Raw genomic sequence first — 23571 nt, forward strand, 5'->3', positions numbered from 1 at the left:
AGTGCCTGCCTGCCATGGGCACAGCTGTGTGACGTCTCCCCAAAGGGATGACGACCAGCCAGGCCGCAGCGCCTGTCCTCAAAGCCCTTACCATCTGCTGGGGATGGTTAGGCTCAAATACACGGAAAAGTTTAGCAGTCTTTTTGTTTCTAAAAGAAAGGCTGAAGCTAATCTTTAGCTAAGCTTACTCCCTGCTGTAAACACATATGGATCAAAATTAGGTGTATCCTACAGGTACGGTCTTACACTTCCAGTATATTAACTGTACTGTAGCAGAAACCACATTTTTTTATGTCTCCATCATTAAAAAAAATAAATCAATGCTCTATTCTTTAAAGTCTAAAACAAAGCAGTTTAAAGTAGGCTTCCTAGGAAACCAGCAGAAGATTGGAGTGAAATTTCCTAGCACTGGCCAGGCTGGTGAAAGACTAGCGTGAGCGTGCACTGGGGGCAGGGCAAAAGGAGAGAGGGGCTGGGGACCGAGAGGTGGGCTGCTAGCCCTCAGGCTCTCGAGAATGGACTGGGCTGGCAGGACGCCTGGGCTCCAGGAGGGCCGGTTTCTCCCTGGCTTTGGTGTGCCGTCCACTCCCTTGGAGCCCCTGGGTCCCGTCAGGTGAGTGAAGGGTGGTCCCAGACGATCTCGAGGGGTCCTCCTCAGCTCTGACTTTCTGCGGCCACTGGTGTTAGAAGTTTGAACGCTTCACTGACCTGGGCGGATGCTGCCGGCCGGCTGGCCAACCCAAAGACCACTCTAAACCCCTCCCTCCCACCTCCACCCACTGCTAGCTTCCTGTCTGGCACACTGAGTTAGATACACATCCAAAGGGCATTCCTATCCAAGACACGGGATTCCGGAAAACCACCAGCTTAAAATAACGGTAACTACACTTACTGAGCACCTACTACGTGCGGAGCCCCACCTAACTGTCCACGTGTCAACTCCGCAACGCTGAGATATGAACTCACACCATGTCGTTTCACAGATGACGACACAGGGCACACCGAGAGCAACCTGCCCAAGGTCACTCCGACAGGAGCCAGTGCAGCCGTGGCCTGAACGGAGGCGGCACCGCACGGACTGCGAGGGCGGCATGGGACGACCTCCCACACAGCCCCAGAGAACAACAGACAGCAGTAGTCAGAAACCCGGCCCCGCCACTCACTAGCTATGTGACCCTGATTTGAGTGTAGCGCTTCCTTTGGGCCTCAGTTTCCTCAGATGTCAAACGGGGCAGGGATGAGATGCGTCTCACAGGTGTGTGATGAAGACTGAACGGGAAGGGAAACAGTTCTCCCAACACTGTTGCGAGAACTAAGCACCAAAGGCTTAGGGTAGCGCCCGACCCTTGGCCAGTAAACGCTGTTACCACTTTTTAAACAAAAAATAAACTACCACGATGAACATGGAAAGGAATCCTGAACTAAATGACAGACAGGTACGGACGCCACAGAAAGGAAACCTAACACATTTGACTTTGTGCCGGCCGAACTCTCGTCCCCTGCTCCCACAACAAACACGCTCTCCTCGTGTGAACGGGAGCCCCGCCAGCTCACTCTCCCCACTGGGCTGCTTCGGAGTGTTCCTGGTAACGCCGCAGCAGGGGCCGCCCTCTGACACAGCCCCCTTCCGGGAGAGAATCGCCACCGAAAGCCATTTTAAAGATCAGAACACCAAGCCTGTTAGTACCAGTAACCGAACCGGGGGAAGCGGAGAGGGGCATGAAAGGGGAATGGCCCTAAAACATCTCTGCAAGGACATAGCTGCTTCAGCTGAATAGATGCAAACAGCCTCGAGAAATATTTTCCAGTACTAAAGACCCAATTTTAAAAATGATCCATTTAAAAAGTAGTTGGTTTTCAGGCTTCCGATTTCCATTTAAATTAATTTTGTTTAATGCTCTTGTTTTCAAAGCGCCTTTCCTTCACTTGCCCTTGGCCTTGCCTCTGCATGGCACACAGAAGGCCAATTGCCCATTGACAGGAAGTGTGTGTGGCCCAGGCTGCTGCTGCGCTGAGCGGCCAGAACATTCCATCTCCGCAGACCTGTGGGTTCCTCTTCACGGGGGGCCAGGTGCCAGAAGCAGGGACCCCGAGACCAGAAAGGCAGGCAAGATGGGGGGCAGGGCCAGAGGAGCCCAGGGGCTAACCCAGGAGTCTAGGATCTGGGGAGAAACAGCGACTCTGGGAGCAGAGCCACACAAAGGTCTTCTCAGAGCAGCCGGGGTTCCCCAAACTTGTTCTCAGAGCGCATCCCAGAACAGGAGGGACGTGGCTGGAGGGCGGCAGGGGAAGCTGCGAGCTTTTACTAAGTGACTGCTTCTGTACAAAGCGTACCCAGGGACGAGTAAACCCTTTCCCCAGGAGGGCGCCTCCTGGTCAGGGAGGAAAGTGTGGGAACTAGGGCCCCTGCATGACAGGAGAAAGAGGGGAGAATATGGCACTACAGAGGAAAGTCTTTAATTTCCGAGTGGGATGTTTCGGCTTTATGGGAGCACAAGGGAACCAAAGCGATTCACCTGCAAAGCTGGCTACAAAACCTGTGCACAGAAACCAGCGCTACCAGAGGGAGAGACAAAGCAAAACGCAGAAAACGCAGGCCATTTATGTGGTGAAACCAGTTACGGCCACTAAGAAATGACAGACGCTTCCATGTACTGACCTAAAAAAGACTCCGAAGTATGTTTTTTAAGAAATGAAGACACAACACCACAGTGAAGGGTCTAATACAGGGAATGAATGGGGCACGTCTGCCTGGAACCAGCTGATGAGAACAGATGTGCGGGAACGCGCCCTGGATGCTGGGGGGACCCTAGGGGCAGGCGCGCTCCTCTGTCGCAGGTTCTTTGCCAGGAGCCTCTTTCTTGCTTCAAAGCAAAAACTTGAAAAGTTATTTAGCGACCTTCCAATTCCTACCATCCTTTAAAAATCATACCTCTGTCTTCAATGATATCCTAAGGAAATTAATTTCCCAAATTGCATTCGTGCCACAGAACCAGCATCTCCTGCATTAAAACTCGCCAGGAACAGGTCTCAGCAACACGTCGCTGCTCCTCTATTATCAGAAGGCGCGGGGGTGGGGTGGGGGTGGGGCAAAACGGTTCAGGAAGCACCGTATCCTAGTTCACTTTAGCTTTCAAAGAAACATCCTTAAGTCTCTCTTTGTATTAAATTATCCTACTTTGGACATTTTCCTTCAAATGTAAGGTCGGCTCAAAATGAGTGGAAGCCTCCGTCCTAATGACTCCGGATTCCAACCACCACCAACTGGGAATAAGATTCCCAGGGACCAGCACTTACAAAGGCGCAGGTCCTTCGCAAAACGATTAAAATGAACTGAACAGTGTGGAGCTCCGCGAACTGCTGGGATGAGCTGAGCCCAGCGCCAGCACTGGGCGAGGCGCTTTCTACTCATCCTACGCTCCCTCCTTCCGCCAGGCCTTGCCAGGCCTTCGAGAGAGGCCTTGACAACAAGGAACCCCGCTGGGAGCCCAGGTCTGCGGGGTGGGGTGGGGTGTGTGTGTGTGTGTGTGTGTGTTTCAAAGTCTGTCCCCGGCCTCCACACTACTCGGGTTCCTGCCCAAATGGAAGTACCCAAATGGTTCCTTCCCATCACTTTGAAGAAAGTTACGTGGACAAAGCTGGTAAAAACACACGATCCCACGCACCCACCAGAAAAGCTGAATATGAAAAGACAAGGCATACCAAGCAAGGCAACGATCTGGGGCCAATGGAATTCTCACACCCTGCTAGTCAGATGGCTCATCGGTACAAGCCCTTTGGCAATGTACTTGGCAGGAGCTACTCAAGCTGAACACATGGGTGCCCTGAGCCAGCTAGTCCCTCTCGGGTGTACCTGACAGAGAAGCAACCACCTGCACTGAAAGAAACACACGAGAATGGCCACCACGGCGTTCGCTCTTCATAAAAGCCCCAGAGCGGGAACCATCCGAACATCCATCAACACCAGAATGCACACACAGACTGCAGTGACACCGTTCGGCCACGGGAATGAACGGCCCGCATCTGCAGTAACGACAGGCAGACCACTGAGCAGAAACAGGAGTACATACTGCGTGACTCCATCCACACATGTTAACGAGCAGGGAGACCAGCCTACGATGTTAGCAGTCCCGACGGCGGCCCCCCGGAGGGAGGTGGTGCGGGCGGCGACGGGACAGGCACACAAGGAGGACTCCTGGGTGCTGGTGATGTCGTTTCTCCACCTGGATGTGTTCCATTTGTGATCACTCACTGAGTTGTGCACTTATGATGGGGCTTTTCTGTGCGCGTTACACTTCAGGAAAAAAGTTCCAAACGACAGCAACAAACGACACAACCCAAGCGGTCCGAGGAATGGCAAGTCCCTGGGGAAAACCACTGCACTGTGCACCAGCTTTGCAGCGAAGCTGCCCGCTCTGCTGGGGGGGCACAACAGAGAGACGCAAAAGTGCGGGTAACTCCCTTCCGAGGGGACTCGAGGTCAAGGAAGAAGAGTCTGCTAAATAGATTGGTCTATTTTTAAGAGAACAATCAAGAAAGAACATCTCATTAGCAGCTTATAATTACTTCCAAATCCCAATACAGACCACAACCCATTAACACCATTTTAAAACACGAAGTTTATAAAACCATGAGGTGTTCTATTATTCACCCAGACTCACGAGACACTGAGGAACATCAGACTGACCAAGGGTTTCACGCGTTGGCTCTTCTTTCCCAGAGGCTCTGACCCGCATCTTTGGTGCCTCTGAGTCGGGGACTGAGGAGCCGTCTCCCAAGACAACTGGCTCCAGCGCCTGCCTGTCTGGGGGCTAACTCGACAGGAAAACCGGTTGTTTAAATCAGAAGTGAATCTGTAGATGTGGGACCAGCGAAGTTATCCCGCAGGCACGACGAGCTGCCCACGCTGCCCCAGACTCCGGCAGCGCCGTGGCCGCGAGGCCCGGGTCTCACGAGCACAGCGCACGTGTCTCCGAGTCTCCGCGGACCTCTCTCCCGTGAGAAAAGAATGCTCGCTAACCACAGAACGACTTCTGGAAAAAAGACTTAGCAGAAGCATTGGTAAAAGTACTTGAAACATCTAACACTGTAATTTTTATAACATTATAATTGTTAATCTGCACCCCTAAATGATCTGAAACTGCTTTAAAAAAATAGTAAAGGATGGCCATTATGGGCCAGTCGCTTTACATGATCACCAATCTTCCCAATAATCTCCTTTCCCCAGTGAGGACACGGAAGGTCTGCAGGGTTAAGTAGCCCAGAGGCAGTCTCAGAACTAGTCCGTGGTGGAGCCAGGACCTGAGGCCAGGGCTGGGCTCTCCCCAGCACCAGAGCAGGAAATGTGTGGGTAGCCACGGCTTCCGGCACAGGGCTGACACCACCAACCAAGCAAGACACTCTTCCAGCTGATCCCAAGGTGCAACTCAAAATCCCTCTCAGGAAATGTCTCTAGAATATATTAAGCGCAAAAAGCAAGATACAGAACAGAGCATACAGTGAGCTAACTTTTGTGTAAGAGGGAGGGGGGATAAGAATGTATAGTCTCATATTCTTGTATCTGCATTAAGACACACTGGAGTCCTGGCTGGTGTGGCTCAGTGGATTGAGAGCTGGCCTGCAAACCAAAGGGTCACTGGTTCTATTCCCAGTAAGGGCACAGGCCTGGGTGGCAAGCCAGATCCTCAGTAGGGGGCGTGCAAGAGGCAACCACATATTGATGTTTCTCTCCCCCTTTCTCCTTCCCTTCCCCTCTCTAAAAATAAATAAATTATTTTTTTAAAAAAAGAGACACAATGGAAATTTGTACAAGAAAGTAGTAACAGTGACTGCCCCTGGGGAGGGGGAAGGGGGAGGGAAGGGGCTTTCAGGGACAGGGCACTTTAATTCTCAAGTCGCAGAAATGCACAGCTGTTTTTTAAAATCGGATTTTTGAGAGGAGAAGACCCTCGACCCAGCACTACTATCCATCACTATATTCTAATGACAGAGACAAACAGTAAGCGGTGTAAAGACATAAAACATACACAACGGTGCGTGGGAGGAAGTGCTAAGAAGAAAAACAGAGCAAGAAAAGGGAGAGAGGAAGTGCCGAGCAGGGAGGGTTGGCTTGGACTGCAGAGAGCAAGCCCTTGGCAGGCCGCAGGGAGATGGCACTGGGGGACCCTCAAGGGAAAAGCTATTTGAGGGAGACGCCATGTGGTTATGTGGGGGAGAGCAACCTGGGCAGAAGCAACAGGGAGCACAGAGAACCCGAGGCAGAAGCAAGCCCGCAGGTTTGCTCAAGGGACCTGTAAGGTGCTGAGGTGGCAGCAGCAGCAAGAGCGATGGGAAGAACAACAAATACAGGGAGCCGCACAGGTGACAAGACCAGCCCGGCAGGGCCTTGCAGGCCACGGAGAAGACGCTAGCTCTCACTGCAAGTGAGACAGGAGGGTCCTGAGCAGAGGAAAGACTCAATATAGCCTGTGTTTTAATAGCGTTACTCTGACCATTGTGTTAAGAGGTTGTACAGGGCAAAGGCAGGGAGCGCAGGGGGTCGGCGACCTCTAAGACGGTCCCTACAATTCCCACCTCCTGGGAGTCTAGCCCTCATGCAGCCCTCTCCCCTTGAGCAGAGGCTGGATTAGTGGTTTAACGACTCTGGATTTCAACAGAGGGGACAGGACATGACTTCCACAACTAAGTCATGCAAAGACTGTGGGCTCCTGCTGCGGGTACTCAGTGCTCCCTTGGATCCTCACTCTTGCCCCAGAGGAAACGAGTTAGGTTGTGAGCAGGACAACCGACTGGGAGACCCAGGTGGCAGAAAACGATGCCCCTGAGCCAAGCGCCAGAGAGGACACGAGGCGTGCCAAGAACCACGTGAGTGAACTCGGGAGTGGATCTGTGCTGGGCTGGGCCTGGAGGCGAGCGTGGCCTCGGCCAGCACCCCGACAGCAGCGTCCAGAGACCCTGAGCAGAACTGCCCAGCTGAGGCAAATACTGGGCTCAGCCACTGTGGTTCGGGGTGACGTGCTGTGTGGCAACAGGTAACTAACACAACCAGCTGGGCTGGTTCAAAAACTAGGGCAAGAGCTGACGGGGTTTGGACGGGAGTGTTAACAGTGGGGGCGCTGAGACGCAGCTGGGTTCTGGGTACGTTTTGAGAGGAGGGTTAAGCTGCATTTACCGGTGTCTGTGAGATGAGGTAGGAAAAGGAGAGGACAGAAACAAATCTGAGGTTTTGGATCTGAGCAAGTGAAAAGCCGCAATGGCCATGTATAAAGATGATAAACTCTGAGGAGAAGGCTGGCGCCAGGAAGGACAGCGGGCAGCTGCTACCTTGACTCAGTCCTGGACGTGTGCAGCTCGGGACTGCCTGAGACATCCCGGCAGAGCCCCGAAGGCCGCTGGGTCAAGGAGGCTGGGCCTGGGGCTGCGGCGTGTGCCTGAGTATTCAGCAGACAGATGGTATTTGGAGCTGCAAGCGCAGACAAGACCAACGGGGCAGTGATTGAGGGGGAAACAGCAGGGCAAAGGCTGGGCCCTGGGACAGTCAAACAGCCAGAGGACAGCTCAGCAAAGGAGGTTGAGCAGCCGCCGCCAGACACGCTGGAGGTGATCCAGGCAGACGGGCGCCAAGAAAGACAGTGGGGGGGGGGGGGGCTGTGCCAGGGTGGCCACAGTCAAGCAGGTAAGCGTTTGTTGACCTCAAATTTTATTAACAGTGGTTTATCTTTTGGACTCGACCTACCTCGCTTTCTTGAGTAAAGTCAAGGGCGTCTTCTCCCGACGCCAGCAGGGTGTGCAGAATGCGCTGTTTCACCTGCTCCCACTCGACCAGCATGGACTCCCGGTGGTACTCCTCGGCCATGCCAAAGGTCTGTCGGGGACGAGCAGGGACAGGGACAGGCGGCCCGAGCGGAAAAACAAAGCACACGGTGTCCTGTAAGCCCCCTGATCGCCCACCCTTCCATATGTACAGGAAAAGCAATTACCTGGAGAAATTACCTCAAGAGGTCACTGGCAGCTGTTCACAACATACTCGATTTCATTAAGTCTCACACATTAGAAAGGTTTAAGAACTGCGGTAAAATACACGTAACAAAGTTCACCATCCCAACCAGGTTCAAGTGTACAGTTCAGTGGGCACCGAGCACACTCACAGCGCTGCGCAGCCGCACCACTGCCGTCTCCAGGGCTCTTTCCACCTCGCAGAACTGAAGCTCTGTCCCCTCTGCACCGTAACGCTCCGGGCCTTCCTCCTCCCAGCCCCTGGCAACCACCGTGCTGCTCCTCCTCTAGGACCCCGACTGCTGGGCTGCCTCCCAGAAGTGGAGTCACATGGTCTGGGTCCTTCTGCCGCAGGCTTATTTCACTTAGTATAATGTCTTCAAGGCTCGTCCACGTTGTAGCGTCTGCAGAACACCCCTCCTTTTTCAGGCTCGATAATAATATTCCACTGTATGCATCTACCATATTGCGCTTGCCCATTTACCCATCCATGGGCGCCGAGCTGCTTCTACATTTTGGTCATTATGAACCGTGGTGCCATGAACATGCGCAAACAGCCATCTCTCCAAGTTCGAGCTTTTGATCCTTAGGGTGCACACCCAGAATGGAACTGCTGGGTCACGTGATACTTCTGTGTTTAACTTCTTGAGGGATTGTTTCCACTGAGGCCGATGATTCTACAATCTCGTCAACAGCACACGAAGTTTCCAATTTCTCTATGATGATTCTACAATCTCATTAACAGTGCAGTTTCCAGTTTCTCTACAACAATTCTACAATCTCACACAGTGCACAGTTTCCAATATCTCTACGACGATTCTACGATCTCATCAACAGTGCACAAAGTTTCCAATTTCTCTATGTCCTCCTCAGTACTCACTACTTTGTTGTTTTTTTGGCTAGCAGCCCTCCTAATGGGTATTCGGTGATATCACACAGCTTCGGTTTGCATTTCCCTGAGGATTAGTGATGTTGAACATCTTTTCACGTTCTGACTAAGACAAATACGGAGTGGGGCAAAAGGAGGTGTACAGCTGCTCGTATGGAAAATAATACAATAACTAATAGACAATAATCCAAGAATAAACTGTTTCATGTACTTACAACTGTAAACCTCCTTTGCCTCCACCCTGTCTATTTTTCAAACCTCTAATATTAGGCTACATAATAAATTTATAGCATGTCAGTTTATTTTCTTTGCGGTGCATGTAATGATGATTTATAAAATCAATGGTATCCTAAGATTTAATAAGCATCTAAGATAAGATAACACAAAAACAAAAGATTTCCCCAGTGTCTTTATTTTATTTTAGAGAAACAGTGATATTTTCATAGGAAGGGGCAAACCAGTAAAAAACAAAAACAAAAACAAAAACCAACAAAACCCCAAAACCCCCAGCCTTCTATGGTTAGGTTTCCTCCCTGCCTACTCAGTCACTTCAGGAACAGCTGAGGAACCTCACCTCTGTCTACGTAACACTCACTCCTAACACTGCAGTTGTTACCGAAACAGAGGCATGCGCTCAGAGGGGGGGAAATGAGAGAAAGAGAAAGAAAGAGAAAAGTAAGGAAGGGAGGAGAGAGGAAGGAAAGATAAACTAAAACCTCTCAGGAGGAAATTAAAGCCACTTACAGAGATATACCGAATCGTGACCATCCTTGGCTTATGATTCTTCAATGGGCAGAGCAGGTTTCCATCAGCTTAATCCCACTTTTCAAAAAGCCATTTCATTTACAATCTGATTACAATTGGATTGGCATCTAATTAGGCAGCACCGAGGGGATGAGTATTAGTAACGCACACTTTATTTTTGGCAACGTAGGTAATTTATGCTGATAACCATACACGGGCGCTTTGGAAACTGTTGGAAAAATCACATACACTCTTCCTACAAATGGGATATTTGACGAAGGACCAATATTTCTTAAAATGTGAAAGAGAGAGACAGCAGACACACAAAAACGATCAGGGAGAGGGGTGCCAGCTTCCAAGTTTGACTCCGGCCCATCTATCAGCGGACCCTTTCTAACCGGTGCCCGAAGACAGAGGGAGACATGCTGACCGGGAACGGTTAAGACAGTGCTCGGCCGGGTTTCCCCAGAGAGCCAGGCGGAATGGACCACTCCCGTCGGTGGGCCTGGACTGGAAAGGCACCTAGAGAAAAATCATTTCCTCTTGCTATGTATTTTGAATGGAGAGAAGTATGTGAGGACCGAAAAGTGGGGGTGGGGGAGGGGACACCCTAGAAAGCGTCCAGAAAGAGTGCACAGGAGAACCACAATTTCTTCTAAAACTCATCCTATTTAGTGGTCGAACCGACTGGCCTCAGCCTGAGCCTCTCCTGGCAAGGGTGAACAGAGGGCTGTGGGGCGGGAGGCCCAGGGTTCGCAGAAATGAGGTGGGGCAGGGTTTCTGAGCTCGCCACAGCAAGCGCGGCACTGGCCAAACTGACACCGATCCAGGACACTACAGTGTCACAAGGATTCTTCTCAAGGACAAGAACGGCAGAGCAGTGAAGGCAACTGAAGAAAACAGACACCATCCAGAGGGACACTCCCGCCAAGGTCGGTGAGGGCAGGCTTCCAGCGTCGTGAGGATCAGGGCGACGGGCGGCGGGGATTAACCTTCCCGTTAATCAGGCTGCCCACCTGTGTGCCAAGAACTCCCGCTGCTGGAGCACAGGAAGTATTCTGAGAACTGGCAGCTTTCTGGGCTCCAATCCTCAGCTGGATCTGAGAAGTGTGCCGGCTACACATTTAGCAACAGCCCCATAACCTGAATGAACAGCTCTGTGGTTCCATTCATCATTAGTGTGCTAAAGAGCTTCAAATAAAAATACATGGCCCAACGTCAAAATTCTCTTCCCTTGACCATGCCACCCCCAGCATATCTTAATTACATTCCAGGTAAGGGAACATCCAACTCGTGGGCTGGTCAGCAATGATCAGCCACCCATCTGCCCTATTCCAGCCTATTCCCTTTAGACCCACGTGGGAACCACAGAATGGCGGGGGAGAATGTGCACTAGAGGAGAGCGTGAGGGAACCGACAGAGCCACCTGACTAAACTAGGAGGAGAGGACAGTGGGGGGTCTGGGGTGAGCTGGGAGGCAGGGGACACTGGGAACAGGAAGGAAAGAAACCCAAGGAAGAGGAAGGGATAACCTGGAAGGGTGTGCGGGGGTTTAAAATGAAAGGAAGACAAGACAAACCACAAAAAATGACGCAGCAGGAGAAAAACTATTAGATGTTAAACTGGAATCTTTCGAGCTATGTGTAGAAATATGGCTCCTTGAACACAGTTAAGGGAAGGCAGGGAGGCAAGTGGGCAACTGAGCTGAGACCAGGTGGGGGCATTCGCACCCCTTTTTCATAAAGGGAGGAGGGCGATGTGCCCTGACTTCACACCCGCTTATTACTGAGCTGTTGCTGGCTTTTAGAGGCTCTGCATATGTTCTGATAATGTTGTTCTGTTTTTGCTGGGAGGCACCAAGTGGGAAAAGATAGGACACATTTGTGGTTTTGCAGCTTGTTTTCTTGGCATTTCAGCAGGACATTGGCAAGTTATTCAAACGTGAAATTAGCACCAAAATGCCAGGAAGCTGCCCCCCTTTGTCTGAAAATGACTCCTGCTCCGTGGCAGTATCCCAGGGTCCCGTCCGGTGACAGGTCTCTCCCCAGGCTGGCGCCCAACACCGGAACATCGCCCTCACGAACACATATGTACACGTTTTGCACTGTGGTGTGTCACTTAAATGTTTTGGCTGGCTGCACATTTAGTCTCAGTACGGCACAATGCTTGGAGACTGCCAACTCCAGAAACACGTTCCACGGGGTAAGTGGATTAATAGGGCTCGGTGGCATTCGACAGCCCTAAGTTAATTTCACCGGTCCTTCCAGCAGGAGAATCAAAGTGGGTAGCTCACTCTAAGTGTGAACAAACAACAACAAAAATCTTTTTAAAAAATATTTTCGAATCGGAATCAAGTGAATTTCTCCATTTCTAGAAATAAGCACTTAGGCCAAAAAACCATAATTAAATTTTAGGAAATTGTACTCTAATAATGAAACATGTCAGTCCTTTGGAACATTTTCTTCTAAGTCAGAGCTGGTAAGCCGCCTGCTGCCCTGTCTCCCATCAGCCCGGTTGAGACAGCCCCACCTGCGTGGGCCGGTGCAATGAAGCACACGGAGAAGCAGCGCTTTTCACCTTATCACATTCTACATAAGTAATACAGAATGTATTTTGCGCCATCTGAGGATTACATAAGTAAACAGCAGAGCAGAGCTCTCCCTGCAGCCCGCTCGCCTCTGCGGACGCGCCGCTGCAGGCAGACTAGTGCGAGCCCTCTGGCCCCCTTCCCGGGGAAAAGTGCCTTTTTAGAATCAGCTCCACACGATCGCTACCCTTCCTCCCGCCTCCCAGAAAGAGTCCAGCGGAAAACCTCTGACTCCGTACTGGGAAGTTCTGGAAAGGCTTGATGTTTTCATCCTTGCCCAAAACAAATGGTGGTAATTCACATGTTATAAAATAAGTTATCTTTGAGTTTCTTGAGGGAATGCCTGTTGCAAAATATTGCCGCACAGGTGACGGTTGTAAGTAACATATAGCACAGGAAAAAGTCGGTACTGCCGTAATAACTGCACTGCGATACAAGGTTACTGCAGGTTACTCCATTTACTGTGGTGATCCCATTATAAGGAATATAAACGTTGAATCATTATGTTGTACACCTGAGACTACTATATTGTACATCGGCTGTAGCACAGAAAGTCAACTTGGGTGATGAAGGAGAAGGGAATTGAGAAAAATGATCAGTGATCATAACTGTCCCTCTGACTTGCTGATTCAACAGAAAGCAAAACACCACTTTTTACTGTGAAACTAAAGAATTGTCTGGACCTTCCAGTTTAAGGTTAATTTATAAATAACCGACCAGTCCAATGTTTCAGATGCACCTGTCACCAAATAAGTACACACGGAGCTACGGGCACGACACCTTCCTCAGAAACAGCCCCTGCAGAGCTCCCCCTGGCGTGCCCCCGCCCAGGTCAGAGCGCTGGGCCTCGAGTGCAGGCTCCAGCGCCCGGACCAGTGCTGCTGGGACACAGCGCTGCCCTCACCCCGGCTGTGCGCCGTCCACATGCAGGCGCGCGTCTTACCCTCTTCCGGGACTCCTCAATGGCAGACAGCAAGGCATTGTCCTTCTCGTTCTTCAGGAAGCCCTGGGGAAGGGGGAGAAATGGCACAGTTCAGGTTCAAATTAACCCTGAAAACATCAAAAAACCCAGAAGGATGTCTTCGACCCCGCCCACCTTCGCTCTCCCCACACTCTCAACTTGGAAGTATCCAAGCCGGTGGTTTTCACAGGTGCCCCCTAGTTTCCTTCAGTCTGGGAGCGCGTGATGACGGTCAGGAGGTAAAGTCCCACGAAGCAGCAGCAGAAAGTCCCATGTCCTCTAAATATGAGATGTGAAGTCAGGACTGCCCTTCAATTCCTAAATGGCCCCCATTCTACGGATGCAGCTTTGGCCCCCCACAGCCAGTCACAGTGCGCTAACCGCTCCCTGTCTACAGACACTCGGACTCTAAACCTTAGTTGACTCAAATGCGAAATGAACACTAAGTGAGATGAGGTCGTCAAGGGCTCCGCCCAACATCCAATGCAAGCAGCTCTATTATTAGGATCAACAAGACACAGGTCTGTTTGCGACATTAAAAAAGACGCCCAGGGTGATCTTGTTGCTGCTCAGTGTCCTCGCTGCTCAAACTGAGGTCTCGGGGAGCAGAGAGGGTCCCTGTCCTGACAGCGTGCTGACAGCCGGCCACAGCTGCAGACAGAGTGGGCGTCAGAGTCACCCACATGCCAACCCCCTGCCCTTCATCCAGGGGTGCAGCTTCTTTCCCACAGCTGGGGCGTGGGGGCCAAGTGGGAACAAGAAAGATGACCTGCCAGTGAACAGGTGAAGATCAAAGTCTCAGTAGAAACAGGAAAGAATTCGAGTTGCCCTCTATGTGAGACCCACCTACACTCTGTAATACAAGGCCTGGTCTTATTTTTCTCCTTGCAGGTGGGATGGGAGGGGCTGTGCCAAGTGCCCGCCCCCTCGCTGGGCTTCCTTTGCTCTTTCCCATCAATGGCCAGCCCATCCCATTTTTTTCTGACTGCGCCCAGATCTACATGTAACCCGCATACACATACGCATAATCAAAACACAAATGCAAACAATAATTAGACACATCTGCTGAAAAGCAACACACTTCTGTAAGAAATAGAATTCTAAAAATTTTCTAAAAAGTGAAATTTCCAGTAGTGGTTAAGAAAGAAAAAGAAGAAAAAAGATACGGCTTTGGGGCAGACTATTTTCTTCCTTAAAGTACTCACTGCCATTATACGCAATTGGGCTTTCTCTATACCATAAACGAAGCCTATAGAATACATAGATTTTGAATTTTTATTTTTCTTCCTTTACTCCTTTCTAAAATAAAATGACAAAATAGACTACAAGTCACATTTAAAAAACAACATACTGGTGACCTATCTTTTGAAAAGAATCTTACAAACAGTAATTTACACAGTCGGAACAGTGCTGGACCCATGTGCCATCTAGTGGCAGTTCGTTTCTTTTCAAGGACACACAAGAAAAAAACGACACATTACAGAATTTAAAAGTTGGGCAAAAAAGCACCTGCCTCAGCCCCAGTTTCCCACAGATCTCTCCCTCGACTTCCCTGTTCCGTGTGTGTCTCCTGCCCTTCCCATTCTTCAGCGAGACTCTCCGTGTCGCATCCCAGGGGACACTTGCAGAGCTCACCAGAAACAGGTTTCCTGCAGAGGTGAGCTGGGCAGGCTGGGAGGTGCCCTCTCTCACTGGGCGGCTCCCTGCCACACAGAGCAGCCTCGGTCGCAGAGGAGGCCCAGCAGCTCGCCTTGTGCTCAGAGATGCTGGTGCAGCTGTGAGCCCCAGAGCCCCTCGTCACTACCACCCCCTCTTCTTGCCATCTGAGTGCTTGACAAGTGCTTTCTAAGTGCTCACAGGCCGCCACCCCACCCTCCAGGGCTGACCTACTCAGTGAAGGACATCCCATAAACACCCACAGGCCTGCCGGTTGACAGAGCTGCCCCGGAAGCCCCCATCGTGCGCTGCTCCTCCCTGCCTGTGTCCTGGAGACACACCTTCCTCTGATTGGCTCCTTGAGTGGGTTCTGGTTTCTCTAACGTGTAATGGCTCCCATGCAGGAAGCACTCTGGGCCAGACACCATCTACGCAATTCGAAGACATCACTGCTGATCTTCTAACCGTTCAAGACAGTACGCGTGGTCGCCCCCACTCGCCCCCGCCCACCTCCACCCCACTCTACAGGAAAGAAACAGGTCTCTGCATTTAACTGACTTGCCCAAGGGCTCCCACCAGAAGAGGCAGAGGCCAAATTCGCACACAGTTCCCTCCAGAGACACATGGTCTCTGATACTCAGGGAACGGCAAACTTCTAACTCAGGAAAATGTCTCTCCTCCCTAAAAGAAGTCCACGAGGGGTGTGAAATACCCTTACGTTTGTGTTCTTCATCAGTTGTCAGTCTCCCTTTACAGGTGATAAACTTGAAGGCTCAGAGAGCACTACCCTTAAATCAGTACGAGTAGGAGCTCACTCACACTCACGGACACGCGATCACACACACCTCGAGTTCCAAGCCTCGCCTTAACCCAATTCCAGGCTGTCTCCACACCGCAAGTGTGTTCTTAGCACAGGTTCGGGCGAGACTTGCTGATGTGATTACTTTGTCAGTTACACAAATGTCTAATCACTGTGTTGTACACCCGATGCTAATATTGGATGTCAACTGCAACTGAGTATTTTTAAATTTTAATTAAAAAAATGGGTTAAACATTTAAGAAGCTGTACCAGATGGTTTTTAAGGCTTCTACCAACACTCAAATGCTGGGGTTGCATATTAAGAACATCATAGTTTGCAAGTTGCAAAGCGCAGACTTAGAATCTGAATTTTCTAACCCCTTTTCCAAGTGGAATAAACAGGTATGTTATACTTGCATAGTTATGCCTTCCCTCCCCAACCTCACATGGCAGGGGAGAATGAGACAATAAATGTCAAGTTCTTGGCGTTCCTTTAGCACGGTTTTTCAAAATGTGGCTCAGAACCCATAACTTGGTCATGAAACCAACTGGCAATTTTTTTAAATAAAATAAAGTCCAACAGAGATATTTGGTTTGGTCACATACTGTTTTGTGGAACTTTTCTTTCAATTATATACACTTACAGGTGTGAATGGGGGGGGTCAGGGTGTAAAATGGGTTTCTTACTATGGGTCACAGATGGAAAAGCCAGAAATTACTGCTGTAGATGTCGACTCTACAGCATTCCAAAATATCGGTGTTTATTGCTATGGAACCATAGACGTCCAGGCAGTATCATCAGCCACGTGCTCCACCTTGAACGGAGGAAGCAGGCTGCCTTGCAACGTACACTGCCGCAGGACAACCCAGCAGGGAACCGCAAGGGGAGCTGATTCTGCTATCAAATGTGCAGCCGACTCTCAGGGACCTGGCCGCCAACCCGGCTTTTCAATGGCCCAGGTTGAGAAAGATGGCCGTGAAGCCACACAGTCATCTTGCACACTCCGGGTTTCAGAACACAGCGGCAGCTAGCTCCTACTGTAGAAAAACAGAACAGGCAAAAGGATGTTTGTTTTTGTAAAACGGCCAAATTCTCTCAGCTTATTTGCTTTCCAAAAGTGAGAACTGTAAGCAGTAATTTACGGTATCTGCGAGAGAAATTTCAGTACCCACTCTGGCGGGGAAGAGAACAGGGCAGAGAAAGGGCAGGCGCCGATGCTTTCCAGCCTTCGCCGCCCGCCTACAGCAAGTGCTTTGTTAGACAGTTACATAAATGGTTTGAATCAGAGAATGCAAAATGCCTGATCATTAAAAAATAAAATGACCTGGCTGGTGTAGCTCAGTGGATTGAGCGTGAGCCTGCGAACCACACGATCGCGGTTCAATTCCCAGTCAGGGCACATGCCTGGGTTGCAGGCCGGTTCCCGGCCTAAAGATAAATAAAGATAAATAAATAAAATCTTTTAAAAATAAAAAAAAAATAAAAAAAAAATAAAAAAAATAAAATGAAAAAAGATACGCTAATTAGTCTGAGGTGCCCCCACAAAGCCAAAGTCAAAGTCTCCACAGCCCCCAAAACCAGAGAGCCATTCCATGTCCGTCCTCTTCAGCCCACCACTGTGAAATCGGAAAGCGCGGCGCTCACAGCAGGTATCAGACACCAGACAAAAACACATGTCGGGGGCAACAAATGTCTCGTATCCCCTCTCATTTAACACACATACTATATACAAAAGAGGAAACCTGTAACCAACGTTCCACATCAAAGTAATATCAACAAATGAGCCCTGGCTGCTGTAGTTCAGTGGATTGAGCGTGAGCCTGTGAACCAAACCGCGGTTTGATTCCCAGTCAAAGCACGTGCCTGGGTTGCAGACCAGTTCCCAGTGCAGGACACACAGGAGAACCATAGATTGATATTTCTCTCCCTCTCTAAAAAAAGATAAATAAATAAAATTTTATTAAAAAAATGAAAGCATTGAGAGTAGAAAATGGTCGTGGTGACGGAAAACGGCCTTGCAAGGGTACAGGCAATAGCTCAGAAGGCAATGAAGATGGAGTAACACATAAGCAGATCAGCAGTAAGCTTAAACAGCAGAATAAGGGAGAGGGTCTGCTCCGAGATGAAACAAGCATTCCAACGAGCACTGCGTTTGTTAGAAGGGAGGACAGGGAGTGGAGAACATGTGACTTCCGTAAAGACTGGAGTGTGACTTAAGACCCAAGATTTTGATTCGGTGCCTTCAGAGGAAAACACCTGCTCCTGCAACCTCTCCCAATGCCTCTTCCCAGTTTCTGAACCATCTCTCCTACAGCCTTCTCTTGGGTGAAATTTTTATGAAAGTGAAACTGCTACTTAAGGAGAAAGTGGAGAAGGAAACAGCAAGATACTGAGCTCAGATGAATGCGCAGAAGCCCTGCCAGGACTCGCAGCCCCGGCTGGTCAGGTGGAGCGGACCTCTTTTCATCAGCCTCATCTGTGGGCCTGCCGGGAGCGGCGCCTCTGGGATTTCTCAGGGGCGAAGACACGTGCATTATCGATAAAACTCGAAAGATGAAGACAGAAATCTTAAAATCGGGGCATTTTCAGGATTTGGGAAACTTTCATATTGTTTGTAGCAGGTTTGGTAACTTTCTTACACCAATGTTTAATGTAATAAAATAAGAACACATAAGAAGTCAGCCTGAATCTCCTTTTGCAAGGAATACAGACTGAATAGCAAATTGGGGCTTTCTTCTCCAATTTAAATATTTACAGTAAGTCTCACTGCTCGTTTTCTGTAAAAATTTTAATATTTTAAATTATTTGTTCACAGAGCGCATTAAAAGATCTCTATATATATCTTCAAAAATTACCCCGGCAGAAAGCAGCACGAAGCTGGCAGGGCTGACGCCGCCAACTGTAACCTATTTTTAACACTGCTGTGTGGCGTCCCACTGTGCAGTTACGCAAAGCCCAGCTGCTCTCATGCAGCAGGGGGCAGCAGACCCCGCGGGCGTGGCGGTGGGTCCCACCGTTTGCCAGCCCCACACATCCATCCGCCGGCAGGCAGCTCGGGAGCCACAGGTGGCAGAGCTTGGCTCTGGAACATGGCGCTGTGTGGGCACCAGGCCATCTGTCACTGCCGGGCTGCACGGGCCCATTCTGTACATGGTTTCTACTACTGGGTTAAACACAGGGTCACACAATTATGTGATGGATTTGGGTCCATTCAGGCAAAACAAATCACTTACTCCCATAACTCAAACTGGTTTATAGGTTGGTCTACAAAGCCTCCCAGATTGAAGAGAAACTCAAAAGCGTGCAGGAAGGCTGATCCTGCACCCAAGAATACACAGCTCCGAGCACTGCCTCCTCCAGGACCTGCCCAGGGCCTTGTGGGCAGGCAGCATTCTGATGTAAGTGTTCTGGCACGCCCTGGTCCCTTTAAGGGCATGCCCACACAGCCACGATACAATGCCATCTCACCTGTGCTTTCTGGAAAAGCCACCGGCCTCTGAGAGAGTCACTCACATGTAAGTCCGTCTAACTGCCTACTGTGGACTCCTCCTTTCTATCATGCCCATCCCATCAAGAACAGAAAGGAGGGACGGAGGGAGGGAGGAAACTATCCTGTAACAAAATCCCAACTTCCAAGATCTTCGTCATTGGTGAAAGAAAGAATCTAAGAGGAAGAACTCCCCCTGGCCAGAAGGAAACGCCCCCTTTGAGAATGGGAACAGTTCCTTCCTGCGGTGCGGGAGGAAGGGGCGGGAGGAAGGGGCGCAGGCACACCCCCCTCGTCAACCCTGTGTGGGCACGTGACTACACTAGATGCCTCTTTCTAGTTCCACACCAAGGCACCAGGCAGCTGCCTTTGGGAAGTAAGGCCGAGGGCTGCAACCCTGGGAGGTCCACTTAAAGCATCTCGTGCTAATGCTGCAAAGCCAGTTCTGTCCCTTTTAGGGGGCCCAGGGTATTCTTATCTGCCACCAGGCCATCTAGGAAAGAGGAGCAAAAGCAAGCCCAGTCGCTAGGAGACTCTGCGGGACAGGAGCGAGTGGTCTAAGGCATGACAGAAACGAGTAAAATAATCAACGGTGGCTGCTTAGGCACCAGTGGGAAGCAGCGCTTTTCAGTACAACTCCCTGTCCTCCTGAACCCAACAAGTACTGAAATAACCTTTCGGGGTTGCGTAAGCAGCTCCCCCTGCTGCTCACCGGGGTCTGGGGAGAGGATGTGATCTGTTCCGCGCATAACCTCACCACTTCCAGAAGAAATGAGGCAGAGCCTGCCCCTCGTGAGAGGGGCTGGGATGCGGACCACGCAGGAGCAGCTGGGCCTCTGCTGGCATTCCATGCTCTTGACTTGTAGAACGGTGTCAGCGGGGGGTAGGGCAGGAACACTCGAAGTCAAGAAAGGGAGAAGGAGGACAGCCAGCCAACTGCTCTCGGACTGCTGAGGTGGCCCGTGGGAGCAAGTGAGGGTGGCAACTCTGAGCACTTCCTCTCCTCCCCACCACCCCTCACCCACTCAGCACACTCGCTGGGGCCAAACTTTGGGGACACCAGAACAGGAAAGATCTGAAAACTTCCCAATCCAGCTGTGCAGGAGGGACGCAGCAGTGTGCTGAAGCCCACTGGGCTTCGAAACGCAGCAGCAGAGCCCGCCCCTCACCTAGAGGCATGAATAGATCTAAAAAGCCTTAATCCCACAGCCACTCTGAGATGGTGGACAGACAAGATCAGCAGGGTACAATAAGGGGCAATAAGAAATGCTTCAATATGTCTTTGGGGAACTGATTTCCATCTTGGAGATGGATTAGCCCAGGTGCAAAGAATTCTGGTACTAAAACCGCACGGCAATATTTAAAAAGTGGAAATTCGTCAATAGTGGCCTTTATCGTGGCCAACACCCCCTCCCACAGCCCCCCAAAACTCACTCTAAAACTACTCATTGAAACAACCCTGTATTATTTTTTAAAGTCAAACAGACCCAGAGACCCCCTGCTTTTGTCAGGTCTAATGTCCCTTCCCTTAGGAAAGGAGCAACAAAGGCAAGACCTGGGGGCTGCAGAAACAACAGAAAGCAGAGGGTGTGTCTCCAAGCCCGGCAGGTTGGGGCTGGGCGGTTTCTGGCAGGCTGGTTTTCCAGAGCTCAGGATGAAGCCTCCAGTCCTATCCAGTGAGCACACAGAGCGCTGTTAGCGCAGGAACCACGTGCCGTGTTGATTCCCCGCCGGCGTCGGTGTCCACTGTGGACACCGGGGGCGGAAACCTTGGCTCCTCCCGCTCTGCAGCACAGCTCGTGCTGACCGGATGGAGCGTGGCTCATCATGGCTGTCACAGGGACAGGCGCTTTGGTTTTCCTGCAGTTTCTTCTAGTCCAGAACTTCCTTTTTATTAAAAATGCATTTATCTGGAGACCAGTAAAGCAAACTAGAGGCCTCTTTTATATCTTCCCATTGTCTTAATGGAATTGTCATGGTTCTCCCCAGGTAACGGTGGCTGGGTGTCATACTCTCTCAAATCTTGAGTTGGGAAGTGTTCTGACCTCACCCCGTCAGAGTGGACTTTCCACTGCCGTACCGTGGGAGGCACCACTCACCACTATCACCGTGGGTACGGGAAACGTGGAACACTGCTGAGCTGGAGTGACAAATACAAGTAACAGGAGGAGAGAGGGCAAGACCATTTTTCAAACAGAAATCACCGGAAACTGACAGGGAGCTCGGACCTCTCACCCAGCCCATCTGAACTAGGGGAGAAGGGGGACCCTGTGCTCTGGGGCCCTCGGCACCTAGAGCAGAAGGACCCTTCGCAATGTTGGGCTCCGCCCCAGTTCAGAGTGGGTGGGGGCTTGGGGGGGGGGGTTGCCCGAGACTGTCCCAGGAGACCTTGCCCTTCATGCCGAGCCAACACATCAGACCTAAGAGCTTGACCTGCAAGATGTATCTTATTTTTTAAACATTGGTTTATGTGATACATTTATAAATGTGTATTATTTACTATAATATAGGCTCAGTAAGTCATTTTTGGCAAGACCTGCTGAAAGCTCAACCCATTGGGTCCATGAGTCACCAGCGAGCCCTCAAAGAGAAAGGGTGGAGCCGGATGCAGAGACAGGCGTGGCACAGGTCAGGAGTCACAGGTCAGGAGTCATAGGTCAGGAGTTGAGGGGGCCTGTGGTGGGGGCAAAAGCAACTGCTTTCCAGATGCATGGCCTTGAGAAAGTTGTTTAACTACAGTAAACTTAACTGCAAGGTGAGCTGACTGCACTACACGAACTCTAAGGCCAGCTCCATAAATTCCAACTCCATGGCAGGTGGGAGTGGTAAGAAATCAGCATTGTCATCGCCACTGTAACTATACTTCACTTCCAAAATTATCTGTATCTTGAACCACAAAATATAATAAACTCTGTTTTTGAAGGCAGCTGACATATATTTTACCTATGAAATAACCAAAGGCCACAAAGAACGAGAACGAAAATCAGAATCAAACACTGACAACTTTTCACAGGCACGCCCGTTTTCATCCTGCCATAGAGGAGGAGCGTACTGCCTTCCGTTTTCTGAATATGCCTCCTACACCGCAGGGACCAAGTTCATACATTTAAAGAAGAAAGAAGGAGGCACAACGCAAGGAATTTCACAAGTGTTGATATAAAATACCTATTTAAGATTTTACTTTATCCATATTTGTCAACAATTTCTTAAAAGCATCAGCTGGAAACTATCCCGCTATAAATGCTAATTAAGTCTTTATTTTAGGAAAATGTCTATCTTCTAAGGAAAGAAAAAGTAACTATAAATCAGCAAGACAGGAAAACGCGTCACATGCGGTCACCTCTGGTCACAGCGCCCGGGCCGCCATTCGCCTCGCGCTCACTGCCATCTCAGTGCCACCGACGTCCTCGCGGGCCGGCCCGCGCACCTGCTTATCATGCGGTGCCACTCACTGCCAGACACTCAAAGGTTTCACATGAATGCATTTTTTTTGGGAGCAGAAAGAAGCAGCCCTGCTCTTTACTACCTGCCAGGCTAAAATTTCACCAGAAAATCCAAGAGCTTCCAACTGAAGAGGCTCAGGAATCCTCCACCAGTCCTGGGAAGGGAGCTTCTTCCCCAGAGCCAAACCTGAGCAGACCGAGGCGGAGGCAAAGCAAACGACAGGCAGCTGCACACCCCCATCTCCCCTGAGTACCTACTAGACAGAAAGCCAGAGAGGGAAAAGACGGCCAGCATCTTCAACCAAATTTTAGTTTAAAAATTTCAAAAGAAGGCTAACACCCTTCATGCCGTCCATGCCCTCATGGCTTATGCACTCAGAGCCGCCGGTGAAATGGAGTTCCCATCTGCTGCCCTCGCTCTCTTATTTCCAAGCGCAAGCCTCCATAATATCGAAGGAAGAAGACTCCCTTTGCATGCATCCGAACAAGTAATACGCTCAGCGTCCCACTCAGGATTAAAAAAATTACATCGAGATCTAGGCTGTTCTGCCTCAAGCATCCGTAAGATTCCTGCAAGCTTTATGAAATCTCCGTAGGATCCTAAACAGGGCTTAGGAAACCAAGACTTCCTAGTTCGATGAACAGCCTGATGTGAAAATCCTCCTCTCTCCTAGTTTGAGAAACATCTATAATTAGAAAGCAGCACTCACTAGTGTGAGGAACAGCTAGTGCAGCCAGACCTGAAAGAACAGCTGGCTTTAGAAATTCGACATCAAGTTAAAAGGTTTTTCCAATATCCCGGTCTGCAAAGATGCAACTCCTGGAACGGCTACGGAAGCTTTCTGAGCAAATTCTTCACGGTAGTTTACTGTAACATACACTTACTTTAAATTCTTCAGGGTTAAGTGCCTTTAAAAAGATAAATACACAAATCAAAATTAAAATTCACTTGTTTCCTCTTACAGCATAAAGGAACAAAGGAATGAGCCAAATCAAATCCAATTCATTT

The 23571-nt window shown here is 50.1% G+C and overlaps 1 protein-coding gene across 3 annotated transcripts in view; it reads right to left on the minus strand.

Moving 5' to 3' along the window:
- NUP93 (nucleoporin 93) overlaps positions 1-23571 on the minus strand; it is an 84850-nt gene that overhangs the window by 19505 nt on the left and 41774 nt on the right. For 2 of the 3 annotated variants that reach the window (XM_037041674.1, XM_037041676.1), the window contains 2 exons: positions 13159-13221; positions 7736-7864 (listed from right to left, as the gene is read on the minus strand). In XM_037041674.1, coding sequence (XP_036897569.1) covers positions 7736-7864; positions 13159-13221 — 192 coding nt within the window. The remainder of the gene's footprint in view (positions 1-7735; positions 7865-13158; positions 13222-23571) is intronic. The other variant, XM_037041675.1, reaches the window with a different exon arrangement.

The sequence above is a fragment of the Sturnira hondurensis genome, unplaced genomic scaffold (genome assembly GCF_014824575.4).
Source record: "Sturnira hondurensis isolate 20B ecotype Veracruz unplaced genomic scaffold, ASM1482457v3 Scaffold0003090, whole genome shotgun sequence".
Classification (NCBI taxonomy): Eukaryota; Metazoa; Chordata; class Mammalia; order Chiroptera; family Phyllostomidae; genus Sturnira; species Sturnira hondurensis.